This window comes from Gymnoscopelus microlampas (assembly GCF_963454915.1).
Source record: "Gymnoscopelus microlampas genome assembly, chromosome: 12".
Lineage (NCBI taxonomy): Eukaryota > Metazoa > Chordata > Actinopteri > Myctophiformes > Myctophidae > Gymnoscopelus > Gymnoscopelus microlampas.
Genome location: NC_139949.1, coordinates 13310722 through 13326898, shown reverse-complemented (window position 1 = coordinate 13326898; position 16177 = coordinate 13310722). Strand labels below are relative to the sequence as shown.

Here is a 16177-nt window from a genome sequence, read left to right as displayed (position 1 = left end):
ATAATTCAAAGATAGTGTTCATGTTGGTGTGTGCCAATAATGGAAATGAGAGTACTTTGTCATCCTTTGATTTGAAATTTTGGATGTGCTACCTACCTTTTGGGAATTTTTTGGGTGTTTATACTGTTTGTACTCTCGTCCTCCCAACTCCCACTGACTTCAATAGAATTGGCTCCATTTCTGACTCTCAGTGCAGTTTTACAAATATCAAAGTATAAATGATAATCATAATGAGAACACTCAGTAAATTATGTTAATGTGAATAGCATCAATTACGATAACCTTTACATTGCTATTTTGCCAGACTTCTGGATAAAAAAAAGACATCTTTTGAAGTTGCTTTTCTCCTATTAAGGACATTGTAAAGTATAAAGGTCGTGCAGCTGAAATTAGTATACCAGAGTAAACAATGAAAACTGGCATATAGTAGGAGTGGACGTGAAAACAGCTGTTTTAAGTGGATGCATCCTATGGCTTACACCAGTAATTGATGAGGCAAGGAGACAATATTCTAGGTAGTGAGTGATGGACATACTTTAATGTACATGATATCATGGGGAGAAGTAGCCTGGTAAACCCCTCTCCCTCCGGAAATCTCATTTGCATTTGAATTCAGGAAAGAGTCTGGCCTACAGGCCTGTATGGGCAAATTGGGAGCTGGGCTGGATTAGTACCGTTGACAACCCCTTCAGCCAATCAGCAGTTCGTTCAGCTGATGGGGAACCACCAGCCACCAGCCAATATGACGCAAGGGGAGACTTTTGAAGGGCCATGACGAAAATAGGTTGCTATATTCGGATACATGCGTGTCACTTCCCGCCCCTGCCGGTTCTCTGATTTTTTATTTTTAAATGGGCTCTGTCATGATTAATTGACCACATATATGAAGTTAAACAACTAAATTCTATCCAAACGATATCTTAAAAGTAAATTCCGTGCCTCAAAAAATAAGTTTGAGAGCGTTTTCAAGTTTTAAAACGGAAACCAAAAACAGCGCCCAAATAATGGCCGCCCGTCCCCTTTTTGTCGGCTGCACTCGGTTCCATCCGGTTTCACTCGAACTCGCCACCTGATTGGCCAGGTCGGAGGTTTTTCCAGGCACGTCGTCCAGCTGGGAGGTCACAGCCAGGGCAGACTGACTACCAGTTGGGGGGGATTATAGCTCCACATTGGCCTGGGAACGCCTCGAGTCAGAGGTGGCTAATGTGGTCAGGGAAAGGGACGTCTTGGTTGCGGAGGTAGTAGACTGCCCTAGCCTGTCTGAAATCATGTCTAGACAAACTGGTTCAAAATCTGCCCTTTCAAGTGACTTTCCAAATCCTGGTTAAATCACCAGTAAAACTGTACTCATGTCTAGTTTTCTGTAGCTATGCTACTACTAAATGTGTATTTTGTATCTTGTAATAATTGTACCTTCTTTTTACTTTGCCCAGCGGGCGTCACGCAGCCTTCATTTCATAGGCAATTCAAAGTGCTAATTATTCAACAAGTAGGTACGGCGGAGCAGCTTGGAATGTTGGCTCCCATAGCAACACAGCACACACCACTTCAAATATTTATTAAACAACGAAATAGAAAAAATCACTTCATCTTCGAGGGCCTCTGACAGTCCAGTACCCTTAGAATTTCCCTGCATCCTTCAAAATACAACTGATGGGGGATGTAATTTGGTTCGCAGTGACACTCATTAAAACAGACCATTTAGATGACTGAAGAGGGGCTTTTGTTCTTGCAGTAGTCTGGTGCTTTGATCAGAAGAAAAATGTGTTAGTTGTGTTGTTAACATAACGAACACAAATATTGTTACTCAATGAGTGGGTCATTTTTCATAAGATTCATGTTTCCAGGGTAACTGGGTACAATTATAATATTTCCAGATAATTATTCATAGTCCATTACAGAATATAATACACAATGATCAACTGTCATGCAACAGCAGCAACAGAGAATATGTTTAAGTGTGTGTGTGTGTGTGTGTGTGTGTGTGTGTGTGTGTGTGTGTGTGTGTGTGACTGTGTGTGTGTGTGTGTGTGTGTGTGTGTGTGTGTGTGTGTGTGTGTGTGTGTGTGTGTGTGTGTGTGTGTGTGTGTGTGTGTGTGTGTGTATAACATGTATATTTTCTCTATAAAGTTGAAGTTGTGGGTGCGTCTGTAAGCCTGGATTATTTGTGCCAATATTTATGGAGGCCAGAATCGGGTGTATTCGTTGTATTGTTGTCACATAACAGGTTTACAAGTATAAAGGAATGGGTGGAATACATTTTTTTCGTGCGCGCCCCATCATTTTGTAGTATTCCATGAGAAGAGAGAGGCTATGAGCCTGGATTTATAAAAGCAGCAGCAGGTACAGTGTTCTTAAGGTGCTGTTTCAGAGACCAGTTTGTGCAGCATGGAAATGTACTTCCCAAAACGACCTCGGGTGAAACCACGCCAGGTAAATCTGCATAACATAGGGGTAGTAAAAGACCAACATGAGGGAAGTATCCCAACCTGTCAGCCGGCGGTATTCATGCCTTGTTCAACGGTCTGATGGCAGCCGGGTAGAAATTGTTCCGAAATCTGGTGTTCAGGCATTTGATACTGTGGTATAGGGCTTAATTGCCCGGCAATTGTCGCAGTAGTGGCATGGACAGATTGTGGCTGGGGTGGTAATTCACACAACGCTGATGAAGGCTCGACGCCGAAACGCGTAAGTTTGTTAAGTCCTCCTTAATTTCCCGGCAATTGTCGCAGTAGTGGCATGGACAGATTGTGGCTGGTGTGGTAATTCACACAACGCTGATGAAGGCTTGACGCCGAAACGCGTACGTTTGTTAAGTCCTCCCTTAACGGACAGTTCCGTGAGTGCTGGTGTTCTCTTCACAGAGATGTATTGTAAAGTGGGGGTGGGTAATTGTCCTTGATGATACGCTGAGCTTTGACCACGCAATCGCCTCTCATACAATTCCTGGAGGGGGGGGGGGCTCACCTCCCACGATACGCGTGGGCTGTATCACACCAACCCCGCTGTAGGTTTTTCCATTCTCGGGGCAGTTGCCGTTCCCATACCGCAGGCCGTGACAGTCACCACAGCCTGTCAGAACACTTGTCGACGGAGCCGTTGTAGAAGAGCCTGCAGGATGCAGGGGGTCTGTCTGCTCTGAACTTCTCCAGACAGGCAAATCCAGTGCAGCCGCTGTCGAGACTTTTTTACCCCCACGTCAGTGGTGAGTACACTTTGAGGTCCTCATCGATGTGCACCGCAATGCCCGTCAACGAAGATCGGTGCGCGCTCGCTCCTCCTGGAGTCCACAATCGACTCCTTGGTTTTTGTTGACATTGAGAGCGAGAAATTGTTCTCCAGAGTGCCAGTGAAGTGACCTCGTCCCTGTCGGCGGGCGGACTCGTCGGCTATTCCAGCCTATCACTGTCGTGTCGTGTCAGTTTTAACCCATGAAGACCTGAGGCGATTCTTAAAAATGTTTTCTAAATCCTAGCAGTTTTTTGAAAAAAAAAAGAAAAAAAAAATGTTTTCAAGATTTTTCAAAAATAGCAGATCTACAAGCTCATAGCGCGGCACTCTGTGCCGCGCTATGAGCTTGTAGATCTGCTATTTTTGAATAGCCAAAAAAATCTAAAAATGACACAGATGCGTTCCCGGTCTTAATGGGTTAAGAAAATCGATCGCATTTTCAATAGAACTCAGTGTGACGATGTGACAGATCATTATTTCCATGATACTGTGTGAAGTTAGAAGCAATGTTCTGCACTCCCTTCATGACACCAGACAGAGTGGTAAGGATCCATTTGGGTCGCATTTGTACCCTAATATCAAATAAACAGGGCATTTATGAACAGTATTAATGCTTATTAATTTCTCCGTCGCACGATGGCATCGCTCGGCAAAGCTTGACGCGATGGGTCGAGCTTGTTGATCTATTTCCGATGAAAAAACGGAGTGCAGATCGAAATATCTGACGTATTCACCTAAATATAGCCGAAGGGGAGAATTGTGATCGAGCCTAATTGTCTAATGCCGTACGTTTGCTCTAGTCTGATGTGGTTAGACCCCCAGCGTCTTACGTAACCAATTCCAGCGATTGAGGGTCTGCATGATATTATGTCCGGGTTTTGCCGGAAAAAAAGGGCGTTATATCTAATGGTCTGACAACTGCAAGGCTACTGTAATTGTTCCAACGTAAACAGAACCCTTCCATTCCCTTCTTTTGGCAGTATGAGCTGTTTCGCAAGCCAAAGTCTCTGATGTGGATACAAGTCAGACCGCTTGCCAAAATTAGCTATGGTTCAATAAGTAATAACCGCCACAGTACGTCTTGGCTGGCTTAATCGTTCTACGGATCCATCCAGAAGCCCCCTTCAGGAGATGGAGCTCTTCAACGGCGGACAAGCCATCGCCGTCCTTTCCAAGTTTTTCCTCTCACTAAGCTGTAAATGATGTGATGGTTTTATGGCGGCCAAGGTAATCACAGGTCGATCTTTACGATCCAAGTACAATGACAGAGAAAAAAAAAACACCCCCCCCCCCACCCCCCCTCAGGGACCAAGTGGCCCCCAAGCATTTCTGTGAATGAAAGATCTATACCTTACTACACCCAGGGGGGTGCGCACGTTTTCAGCCATGACCCCAAATCATCAATCCATCCATTGTTGTGTCCAATATAGTATTTATTCATGATAATGAACCCATTAAGACCCGAGGCGATTCTTAAAAATGTTTTCTAAATCCAACAGTTTTTTGAAAAAAATCAAAAAAAAATATTTTTCAAGATTTTTCAAAAATAGCAGATCTACAAGCTCATAGCGCGGCACTCGGTGCCGCGCTATGAGCTTGTAGATCTGCTATTTTTGAACAGCCAAAGAAATCGAAAGTGACACAGATGCGTTCCAGGTCTCGACGGGTTAATTGATAATTAATCATTTGACTGCTGACAACAGACTTTGTTTTTATAAGCTAAAGAAATGGATAAGGCATTTGTGCCTCAAACAGCCATGGTGAGAGGTTAAACAAATTCATGTAACACACACATAACAACATACAGCGTTATCATCATTAAATTCAGTATACAAATAGAAATGTCTCAATGCAGTATCCTCCTATAATTTGACAAACCTCTGTAGTGGTGCAGTGCGTGGTGTAGTGGTGAGGCCAAAATTGGTTTTGCCCTTTTCTGCTCAGTGGCTGGAGCAATTGATCTGCATTTGCCCGTTTTCCGATTACACAAAATCTCAGCTGTTTATCAGCGCTTTTGTGTTCACTGTTAGGTGTTGTTGCCAGATCATGTGCGCATATCCCCCCATGGGTATGGTCTAGTATTGTAAATTCAACATTTAACTAAGTGTCTTTTTTTAAGTCCTTGGCCAATTGTATTGCCATTGTTAAGGTGCTATACATACACAATGTCCTGTTCACATCTTGTTCAACCCATATTTGGGGTCCGACCCAAAATTAGTGCACAATTGCCCTACAACACTGATAGTCTGCTCACTGCTGTGAACGAACAAAAACATTTTTATTCATTCATAAAATGTCAGCGTTACACAAAATTTAACCAATATTTGGATTTTTTTATTTAAAGGGCAAACTCGCCGATTTTTAACCTTGACCAACCTACATAAAAAACAGGTTTTCGAGTGCCTTTGAGCAACTTTCTCATGTCCTACCTCGATGCAGAATGATAATATTGAGGTTGTAAATCAGAGACCATGCCCTTTTAAAAGTGCAGCTGCGAGGTGACTCACCAAATACGGTGCGGGCTGGAACTGATTCTCTGTTGAGCCAGAAGGAGACCTGAGACAATATGACAGTCATAATGCAGGGGAGGTACGTCTGAATCACAAAGTATCCAATTTTCCTTTTCAAATGGAAATACGTTGTCATCACTACATATTCCCCTGAGGGAGGAGAGAGAGAGGGAGATGGATAGACACACACAGAGAGAGAGAGAGAGAGAGAGTTATAGAGAGAGGAGAGACAGGCAGAGGGATAATCAGTATCATAACAGGCTGTTCTCAGTCATGAAACAATGCAAGCTGAAATATTCAACACTAGATTCATGGAAGTTAATACATAAACATGCATGATCATTGCGTAATCAACGCGGCTCAATTGCGCTGTCTTTGACCGCTGCTAAATCCTCATGTATGTTCTACGCAGAGGTTGGGATGTGTGCTGTACATAATATCACAGAATGAAAAAAAAAGTCTAACTTACACCTTTTTTCTCTCTGTAGGGATTTAAGAAGACAAAGCACGTTGAGATTGCGTACTAGAACGTTGGTAATGGGTGAGCTGGAGTTGATAAAGACAATATTACAGGGTTTGTAGGGTTTGTAGCTGATGTAGAGGTAAATAACAAACACTTTCAAGGTGCACTTATTCCAGCACCTCACAAATTCAGGACCAACTTAAAAGCCACACCTCCCTTGAGAGATGATCCGCCTATTTAGTAAAGATAATGCTCAGAACGGTTACCAGTTAAAGGGACTACACCATGAATTTAAAAAAAAATAATAATATTTAATATCATATTGTTTATGTCCCTCAAACGTTTTTCAAAAGGTTTGAGCCTAAATCAAGCCTCAGATATACTCATTCCAACTAACTTCTCTCTGGCTTATAAAGCACTTTCACCTGCAATACCACATTGTCCACATTTGGCACGGGGCGCTATTGAGCCAGTTTATATGTATGTTATCTCCTGGTTCTAAGTGGAAAAAAACGTCAGGGTGCAAATCAGTTTGGCCTGTTTTGAGACCAATTTACAGAAAACCCCAGATTTGCTGTGAAAGCCTGAGTGTTCAAACTGGGGTATTTTTTGGGATAGAAGAGAGGTAGAGGAGACCAAAAACACACAAAAAAGAAGAAAAAGTTAAAATTCATGGTGTAGTCCCTTTAAACATGCAGGCACTTTCCCCGCACTGTTCAAGCTCATGTCAGGCCTTCTATTTGAAGCATTTATGACTTCCAGCACCTCAGCAAATCCTGTATCAGCCTAAATTGGTATAACAATCATTCCGTCCAAGGCTTCGTTTATACTTTACTGCCAGTGGTGTAAAGTAACTAAGTACATTTACTCGAGTACTGTACTGAAGTACAATTTTGAGGTACTTTTACCTTACTGGAGTATTTCCAATTTTCTATACTTCTACTCCACTACAATTATTTAAAAACTTTAGTTACTAGTTACTTTGTAGATTTAAATGATTACGTTATAAAACACACATTAACCACTTTAGCCCTATTTTATACATAGACTATTTGAAAATAGCAGATCTACAAGCTCACAACGCGTCGCATCGCGACGCGTTGTGAGCTTGTAGATCTGCTATTTTCAAACATTTTAGTACTTTTACTTTTGGTACTTTAAGTACATCTCGATACCAATACTTTGGAACTTCTACCCAAGCACATTTTGAATTCCGGACTTTTACTCATAACAGAGTATTTTCTACATTGCAGTATTAGCACTTTTACTTAAGTAAAACATTAGACTACTTTTTCCACCACTGTTTATACTTTGCTGCATAACCATGTTAAAATTCCGTATTGTCGACTGAAGAGACAGTGCCGACGCGACTCGCTTTGAGGAGCCAGCCAGGTCTCTCCCTCTCTCTCCACTCGGTATATACTATTGTAGTGGGCCAAGTCCTCCTGAGTGTCCCCCGGGGATTGGGCTTGTCAATGCCAAGGCTGGAACTCAGTGTAGCAGAGCCAGGGGTGCCCGGGAGCCCAACATGTCTGCTCCTATTCACCCAGAGCTCACTCCACACATCACCACAATGTTTGTTCCCCCCGGATTGATTGGACAGTGCGTTCCTTGCCAAAGGCCGTTTTGCTAGTGCGTGCCTGTAACCCATTCAATCCGGGAACCGCGTCTCTGTCATTTTTAGATTTCTTTGGCCATTTGAAAAAATAGCAGGTCTACAGGCTCGTAGCGCGGCGGTGCCGCGCTACGAGCCTGTAGACCTGCTATTTTTATGTGCAAATCTTTGAGTATATATTTTTTAAAGCGAACGTTTGTAAGGCAAACACAGAGTATGGAGCGCACACCTGTGTTGATGAGGTGCTGGCCACGGCAGATAATAATGTTGATAAGGATGAGGCCGCACAGCTCTTAGCCACGATGCAGAAAGTTTAATGAAATGAAACCAACGTTTCGACAAATACAGTCTTCCTCAGGGTTTTGTAAAGCGAACGTTTGTAAAATATTTTGTTCCAGGGACCTCCAGATGTAGTGAGGTGTAGTGAGGTATATAGATCTTTCATTCACAGAAATGCTTGGGGGCCACTTGGTCCCTGAGGGGGGAGGGGGGGGTGTTTTATTTTTTTCTCTGTCATTGTACTTGGATCGTAAAGATCGACCTGTGATTACCTTGGCCGCCATAAAGACCTGAGTGATAAATGTTCGCTTTAGAAATATATATATTCAAAGATTTGCACACATGTTTTTTTGTTTTTTTACATTCTGCATAATTTGCAGACTTGCGTTATTTATATTTTAATGAGAATACTTGTGTGCTTTTACTCAAGTAAATTTTTTTATGCCAGACTTTTATTTGAAACAGAGTAGTTCTACATTGTGGAATTGGTACTTTTACTCTAGTACACATTTTTTTTTCAAGACCTTTCAAAAAAATCTGCTATTTTTGTATAGCCAAAGTATAAAATAAAAAAGTATAAAGTTAAAATCTAAAATGACATGGAATGCGTTCCCGGTCTTAATGGGTTAACCGCTTTCAACCTGGCCTCCACACGGCCCACCTTCAAGATCTCCGGAAAGCACTGCACTACAGTACTAAGTATACAAGCATCCCACCACATATTCACCAGAATTGATGGAATGCCAACCAGCTGTGATGTACAAAGCTCATCAACGGTAAATAAAAGAATCTGCCCGTTCAAAATGGCCCTTTCCTCTATGATTCATGTTACAAGACAAGTAGAATCGATACATTATTGAGGGATACATTCAAACCGAATTAATTCTGTCCATTTTGGTTGTTTTGCTTGCTGTGTAGAATGTCTGTGCATGTATGTGTGTGTGCATCAGATAGGGACCATTTCTCTTGACCTTGTTATTCTCCCATGGTTGGAACGTATCACCTCCAAGCCTCCAGCGCTTAGCTATAGGACTAGAAGTGCTAACCGAAAATACATCCAAACCCATGTTTAGAACCAACTACTGACTTAATAACGTATAATCGATAAGGAATAAGAAATATATAAAAAATCTTCTTATATTTAGTATTTATATCAAATTTAAGTACTTTTTTGTACTTGACTAAACTGATGAGTCTGATTAACCACTTAACCATTATTTTATACTATACTGTTTTATCCCAAAAAATGTGAAAATAGTCGATCTGTTGTGGCCTTGTAGATCTGCTATTTTCACTATAAGGTTTATCCCTATAAACGGATCTCTGTATCTGTCAATCCTTGTAAGTTTTATGCCCATATATGGAGATCGCTGATGTCATCAGTAGATGCCCATATATGGGCATGACTCCTTTTGTGCCCACACGTAGACAACACGTAGCTGCATTGGGAACTCCTTACATACAGTAATGGCAGTGGTGGAAAAAGTACTCAAATTCTTTACTTAAGTAAAAGTACCAATACTGCAATATGAAACTACTCTGTTACAAGTAAAAGTCCAGAATTCAAAATTTACTTTCGTAAAAGTACAAAAGTATTGGCGTCAAAATGTACTTAAAGTACCAAAAGTAAAAGTACTAAATATTTGAAAATAGCAGATCTACAAGCTCACAACGCGTCGCATCGCGACGCGTTGTGAGCTTGTAGATCTGCTATTTTCAAATAGCCTAGGTATGAAATAGGGCTAAAGTGGTTAATGTAGGTTTCATTATATCATAGTTTATATCTGAAAAGTAACTAGTAACTAAAGTTTTCAAGTAAATGGAGTGGAGTAAAAGTACAATATTTGCCTCTGGGATGTAGTGGAGTAGAAGTAAAAGTATTGGAAATTGGAAATACTCAAGTAAAGTACAAATACCTCAAAACTGTACTTAAGTACAGTACTTAAGTAAATGTACTTAGTTACTTTCCACCACTGCCCGCGAGGGGGCAGACAATTTTAATATAGGAGATCTCATATCAAATTAACATTTATTAGGATTATACTTGTCATCAGTGGTGGAAAAAGTACTCAAATGTTTTGCTTAAGTAAAAGTATCAATACTGCAATGTAGAAGTACTCTGTTACAAGTAAAAGTCCGGAATTAAAAAAGTACTTAAAGACGGGGTGCCGTGATTTTCAGTGATCCCCCCCCCCCCTAAAACATAATCATCAGGTATTATGGTTATACTAGGAGGAAGATTTTTTTCAAAAAAGTGTACAGAAAGTGTTAACATTATGTTTTTATGTGGACACGCCTCCAGTTCATTAAGTATACCTGGTTCTCACCTTAGCACCTCCTCCACCACCTTAGCACCACCCACCTGTCCTAGTCCCTCCTCCTCCTCATGCCCACACCTGTTGTGTTATGATAATGAGGGGGAGGGTATAATTTTACTATGTCACTAAAGGGCTGTTTTTCTATTGGCACGTTTGACCCTCAAGGTTTCAGCCTCCAGGTAGAAACTCAAAATAGTCAGAGATGACATTAAACACCATAAAAACACCACCAGGGGGCTTAATGAAGTTCTATCAACTTCATAGACACATGAAAAACAGAAAAAGTGCAAAACCATGGTACCACCTCTTTAAGTAACAGTACAAAAGTATTGGTATCAAAATGTACTTAAAGTACCAAAAGTAAAAGTACTCAAATATTTGAAAAAAGCAGGTCTACAAGCTCACAACGCGTTGCGAGCTTGTAGAATGGCTATTTTCAAATAGCCGAGGTATAAAATAGGGATAAAGTGGTTAATATATGTTTCATAATTTAATAATTTATATCTGCAAAGTAACTAGTAAAAGTTTTCAAATAATTGTAGTGGAGTAAAAGTACAATATTTGCCTCTGAGATGTAGTGGAGTAGAAGTAAAAAAGTATTGGAAATTGGAAATACTCAAGTAAAGTACAAAGTACTTAAGTACAGTACTTAAGTAAATGTACTTAAGTACATAAGTTACATAGTCACTTTCCACCACTGCTTGTCATGAAAGAATACATACAATTCAGTAGAATAAATGGCTATCAAAGTGAAATTAGCAGTTGCAATGAAGTCCGTTTTCTCATGATGCAGCAAGCATTTGCTTGATTGCCTAGAAGTGTCTGTCAGTCAGGAATTGTGTAATCGATCAAGATGTAATTTGCAAATTGTGAACTTACACTGACTGGACTGACAGAGAGAGAGCGAGAGAGAGAGCGAGAGAGAGGGGTATTTGACAAATAAGATTGAAATGAACAGTTTTGACCACACATACCTATCTCAAATTAATTAACCCATTGAGACCTGAAGCCGATTCTACATGTCTCCTAAAGCTCAACAGTATTCTGAAAAACGTATGTTTCTATATCAGTGGTGCTCAATCTTTTTCATGTCAAGGACCCCCAAAATGATATGTATTTGGCCGCCGACCCTCATCAAAATATTTTGTTCCAGGGACCCCCAGAAGCAAAGATTTGAGTTAAAATGTTCGCTTTAGAAATATATATATTCAAAGATTTGCACACATTTTCACAATTTTTCAAAAATAGCAGATCTACAAGCTCGTAGCGCGGCACTCGGTGCCGCGCTACGAGCTTGTAGATCTGCTATTTTTGAATAGCCAAAAGTGTAAAATAATGCTTTTGAGCTCAAATCTAAAAATGACACAGATCCCGGTCTCAATGGGTTAAGGGCTTGCCTTGATATACTTTGCTGCGCGACGCGCCCGGTGTCACGCACTGAAAATAGCCGATCTACAAGCTGACGACGCACGGCATGGATTTATACACAGGGCAATTCTTTCAACAACAAAATAATTGCCCTTTTTACAGACGGGTGAAAGGGCAGGGGCTTTGAGAGCCCCCTTTGAGAAATTATTTGGGGAAAATATTCTATTAATCACAACTACCAACACACTAATGCAGGATACTGTGTAATAAGCGTGTAACATCCATCAAAAGCCGTAGTAGCGGTGGTACTGTACATTAAACGCAAAAGAGATGAAGGATGAATACATGAAGCAGGACTCCTAATAGCTACCGCTGTACTGTATGTTCAGGCGATGGCCGCTAATTATCTGGTTATTGATAGCATGTGTGCTTACAGTACCTTGCTGTTTGAGCACTCCACTTAACCCATTCAGACTTGGAACGCATCTGTGTCACTTTAGATTTCCTTGGCGAGTGCCGCGCTATGAGCTTGTAGATCTGCTATTTTTTGAATAGCCCAAAGAAATCAAAAACATGACACACAGATGCTGCGTTCCCGGTCTTGAAGGGTTAAGCTCAAACGAGCGTCTAAACAAAAGCACAGGCTGCAGCATCTCTGGAACTGTGTCATTTTTTGATTTGAGCTAAAAAGCATTATTTTACACTTTGGGCTATTCAAAAATAGCAGATATACAAGCTCATAGCGCGGCACCGAGTGCCGCGCTACGAGCTTGTAGATCTGCTATTTTTGAAAAATCGTGAAAATGTGTGCAAATCTTTGAATATATATATTTTTAAAGCGAACATTTTTAACTCAAATCTTTGCTTCTGGGGGGTCCCTGGAACAAAACATTTTGATGGGGGTCCACGGCCAAATACATATAATGTTGGGGGTCCTTGACATGAAAAAGATTGAGCACCACTGATATAGAAACATACGTTTTTCAGAAAACTGTTGGGATTCAGGAGACATGTAGAATCGGTTTCAGGTCTCAATGGGTTAATGTATTGTGCTTATTTATATTGACTCTGCACTACTGGACCAACGAGGAAGGAAAGTGAAGCTTCAACTCTGTGTCACCTCGGGATGCTGGGCTGGTGAGCTGCTGATTTGTATTTATTTATTATTTTATCTTATCGGAAGGCAGTAAGTATTTTCTCTCCTGGATTCCAATAACATGAGCGGAACGTGTGATCAATGAGGCGGCCGCCTGCTAAAGCACGCCACATCCATTCATTGACAAAAAAGTCACAAGGCTAAGGATGTTTCAACAGAGCAGGGAGGACAACATATGCTGCAAGTTACTTTGTAGACAACATATTGGTTCACAATTAGCATTTTCGGATTAACTGAGATACGTTAGATGAAGCAGCTCAGTGTTAGGGCTACAGTATCCTATATTAACCCATTAAGACCTGAGGCCGATTCAAAAAACAATTCTAAATCCTAACAGTTTTTTGAAAATAATGTAAAAAATATTTTTTCACGATTTTTCAAAAATAGCAGATCTACAAGCTCATAGCGCGGCACTCGGTGCCGCGCTATGAGCTTGTATATCTGCTATTTTTGAATAGCCAAAGACATCTAAAGTGACACAGAAGCGTTCCAGGTATCAATGGGTTAAAATCAGCTAATGGATGGGCGGCTCAGACATAACCAGACCAGTGGTGTAAAGTAACTAAGTACATTTACTCAAGTGCTGTACTTAAGCACAATTTCTAGGTACTTTTACTTTACTGGAGTATTTCCAATTTTCAATACTTTTACTTCTACTCCACTACATCTCAGAGGCAAATATTGTACTTTTACTCCACTACAATTATTTATTATTAAACTTTAGTTACTAGTTACTTTGCAGATATACATTATCACATTATAAAACATACATTAACCACCTTAGCCCTATTTTATACCTAGGCTATTTGAAAATAGACGATGTACAAGCTCACAACGTGTCGCATCGCTCATCGCAAATGATGTTGCCTGTGATTGCTTGTTGCAGCCTAAAGAAACATTTGTGTGATTGGTGCACACACAGCAGTGTTGATTTTGTCGACTAAAACTATGACGAAAAACGTCTGTTGAGTATACCTTTTTTCGCTTACGAAAACAAAATAAAAACTAAGCTATAATGACTAAAAACTATGACTAAATATACTGACAATTTCGTCAACAAATAAAAACTAGACCAAAATGTTTGGTAGGGACTAATGAAGTAGTGGACAGTAGAACTAAGACAAGTCCATCATGGGTGTACGTGCGGGTGTCACAGACCGAAAATAGTTGCTCACAACTTGTTGTGAGCTTGTAGATCGCCTATTTTCGGCATGCAGCTAAGTGAAAATCCTTTCGATGCCATCACGGCCCACCCAAAAAAAAAATGTTGTCGACTAAATCAACTGTATAGTCAACTAAAATCTTACGATATTTAGTCGACTAAACTACTAAAAGTAAAACATTTCAGGTGACATATGACAAATATGATAAATATGACAAAAAACTAAACAGAATTCGATTCAAAAGACTATGACTCAAACTAAATCGATATTTGCTGTCAAAAAACAGCACTGACGGACATACATACCTGTGCTGGAGCTGATGGATTCCTTCCCAATGACATGGCCCAGTAAGTCATACTGGTTTAGTCTGGAGCCGTCTGGGGCCACGGCAACAGAGCTCTCGTCACCGTGTGTCCACAGGTAAATAACCTCGTTGTTGGTGTAGGCATCTGGAAACAGCATAGGGGAGATAGAGGTGTGTGAATTTATTATTACTATAATGTTTTATTAACTTATAGACGTGGAACGCATCTGTGTCATTTTTTGATTTGAGCTAAAAAGATTATTTTACACTTTGGGCTATTTTTGAAAAATCGTGAAAATGTGTGCACATTTTTGAATATATATATATTATTTTAAAGTGAGCATTTGTAACTCAAATCTTTGCTTCTGGGGGGGTCCCTGGAACAAAATATTTTGAGATGGGGGTCCGCGGCCAAATACATATCATTTTGGGGGTCCTTGACATGAAAAAGTTTGAGCACCACTGATATAGAAACATACGTTTTTTTCAGAATACTGATTTAGAAGACATTTTGTAGAATCGGACTCAGGTCTTAATGGGTTAATCATATAGATCAGCAGTTCCCAACCTTTACTGGGATCCGGGGCCCACTTGAAATGTGGGCCCCCGATCCAGGACTCCCCATTTCCTGTCAGCCTACTGTCCTGTAGGCCTGACCTCGATTATTTGAACAGTCGACTAATCAGTCGAGGGGTGTCTGAGTCGACTGCCAATCTCTAAGTCGATTTTTTTTGTAATTATTCGACTGAGAGATTGGCCTAGTTTGTTATATTAATGAACTCATTGTTTGCCAAAAATAGGATATACATCATGATTTATTGGGAGAAACCCAGCAAGTATACATTCAATCAGACATTAAGCACCCCTACGGCCCAAATGGAATGTTCCTCTATTGCGTAACATATTCTTTTGCATGATTTGACAGAGATTGTCAGTCGAATCAGAATGATTCGACTGACAATATCAGTCGAATACTTTTTTTTTGTGGTGTTGCATTAGTCGACTATTAGCCGACTATAGGCAACTATTGGCCAATCAGATTCGACTATATAAATCTTTAGTCGGGGACAGACCTACTGTCCTGTCAATAAAGGCATAAAAGCCCAAAAAAATAATCTTTATTAAAAAAAAAGTGTTTTGCCAATCAGTTGGGAGACCACTTGCAATTCCCCCCGTCCCCCCGTACCCAACAGTGGGCCCCGACCCACAGGTTGGGGAATCGCTGGAATATATATATTTTTGGGAGTGGCAAGAGTGTATACTGCATTCAATGGTTCTCAGTTGGGTTCTCACGTATCAGGCTGGCCTATTTTTACACTGTTCTACAATGAACCACAGGTTACCCTGTGAAAATGCCAAGAGACATGGAGGGACAAAATCACCATTAACTTTTACATCGCTTTCACTGTTGTCTAAAAATATAGATGAAGGACCTTTCACGGCAGCGCAGCGGCACGTCACACGATGCACGTCAAGTGCCACCCCTTAGCACCATGCAGGAGGTGATGTCACACTACAGTGTAGTGACTACACTGTAGTCACTACATCCATTCAACAGTGTGGTGAGTGAGCATATATGTTGCTAAAATGGTTCAGTCGTTCTCAAACTTTTTCCATGTCAAGGACCCCCAAAATGATATGAATTTGGCCACGGACCCTCAAAAATCGGACCCTCAAAAATCTCAAAATATTTAGTTCCAGGGACCCCCCAGAAGCAAAGATTTGAGTTAACCCATTAAGACCTGAGGCTGATTCTAAAAATGATTTCTT

The 16177-nt window shown here is 40.7% G+C and overlaps 1 protein-coding gene across 1 annotated transcript in view; it reads right to left on the bottom strand.

Annotated features, from left to right (window-relative positions):
• The window catches only part of gabra3 (gamma-aminobutyric acid type A receptor subunit alpha3), a gene marked incomplete at its 3' end in the record, with an annotated part of 215116 nt that overhangs the window by 18823 nt on the left and 180116 nt on the right, over nucleotides 1-16177 (bottom strand). Inside the window, exons 8-9 of the mRNA XM_084075199.1 lie at nucleotides 14409-14552; nucleotides 5739-5891 (exon numbers count right to left, since the gene is read on the bottom strand). Of these exons, the coding sequence (XP_083931325.1) occupies nucleotides 5739-5891; nucleotides 14409-14552 (297 nt within the window). The remainder of the gene's footprint in view (nucleotides 1-5738; nucleotides 5892-14408; nucleotides 14553-16177) is intronic.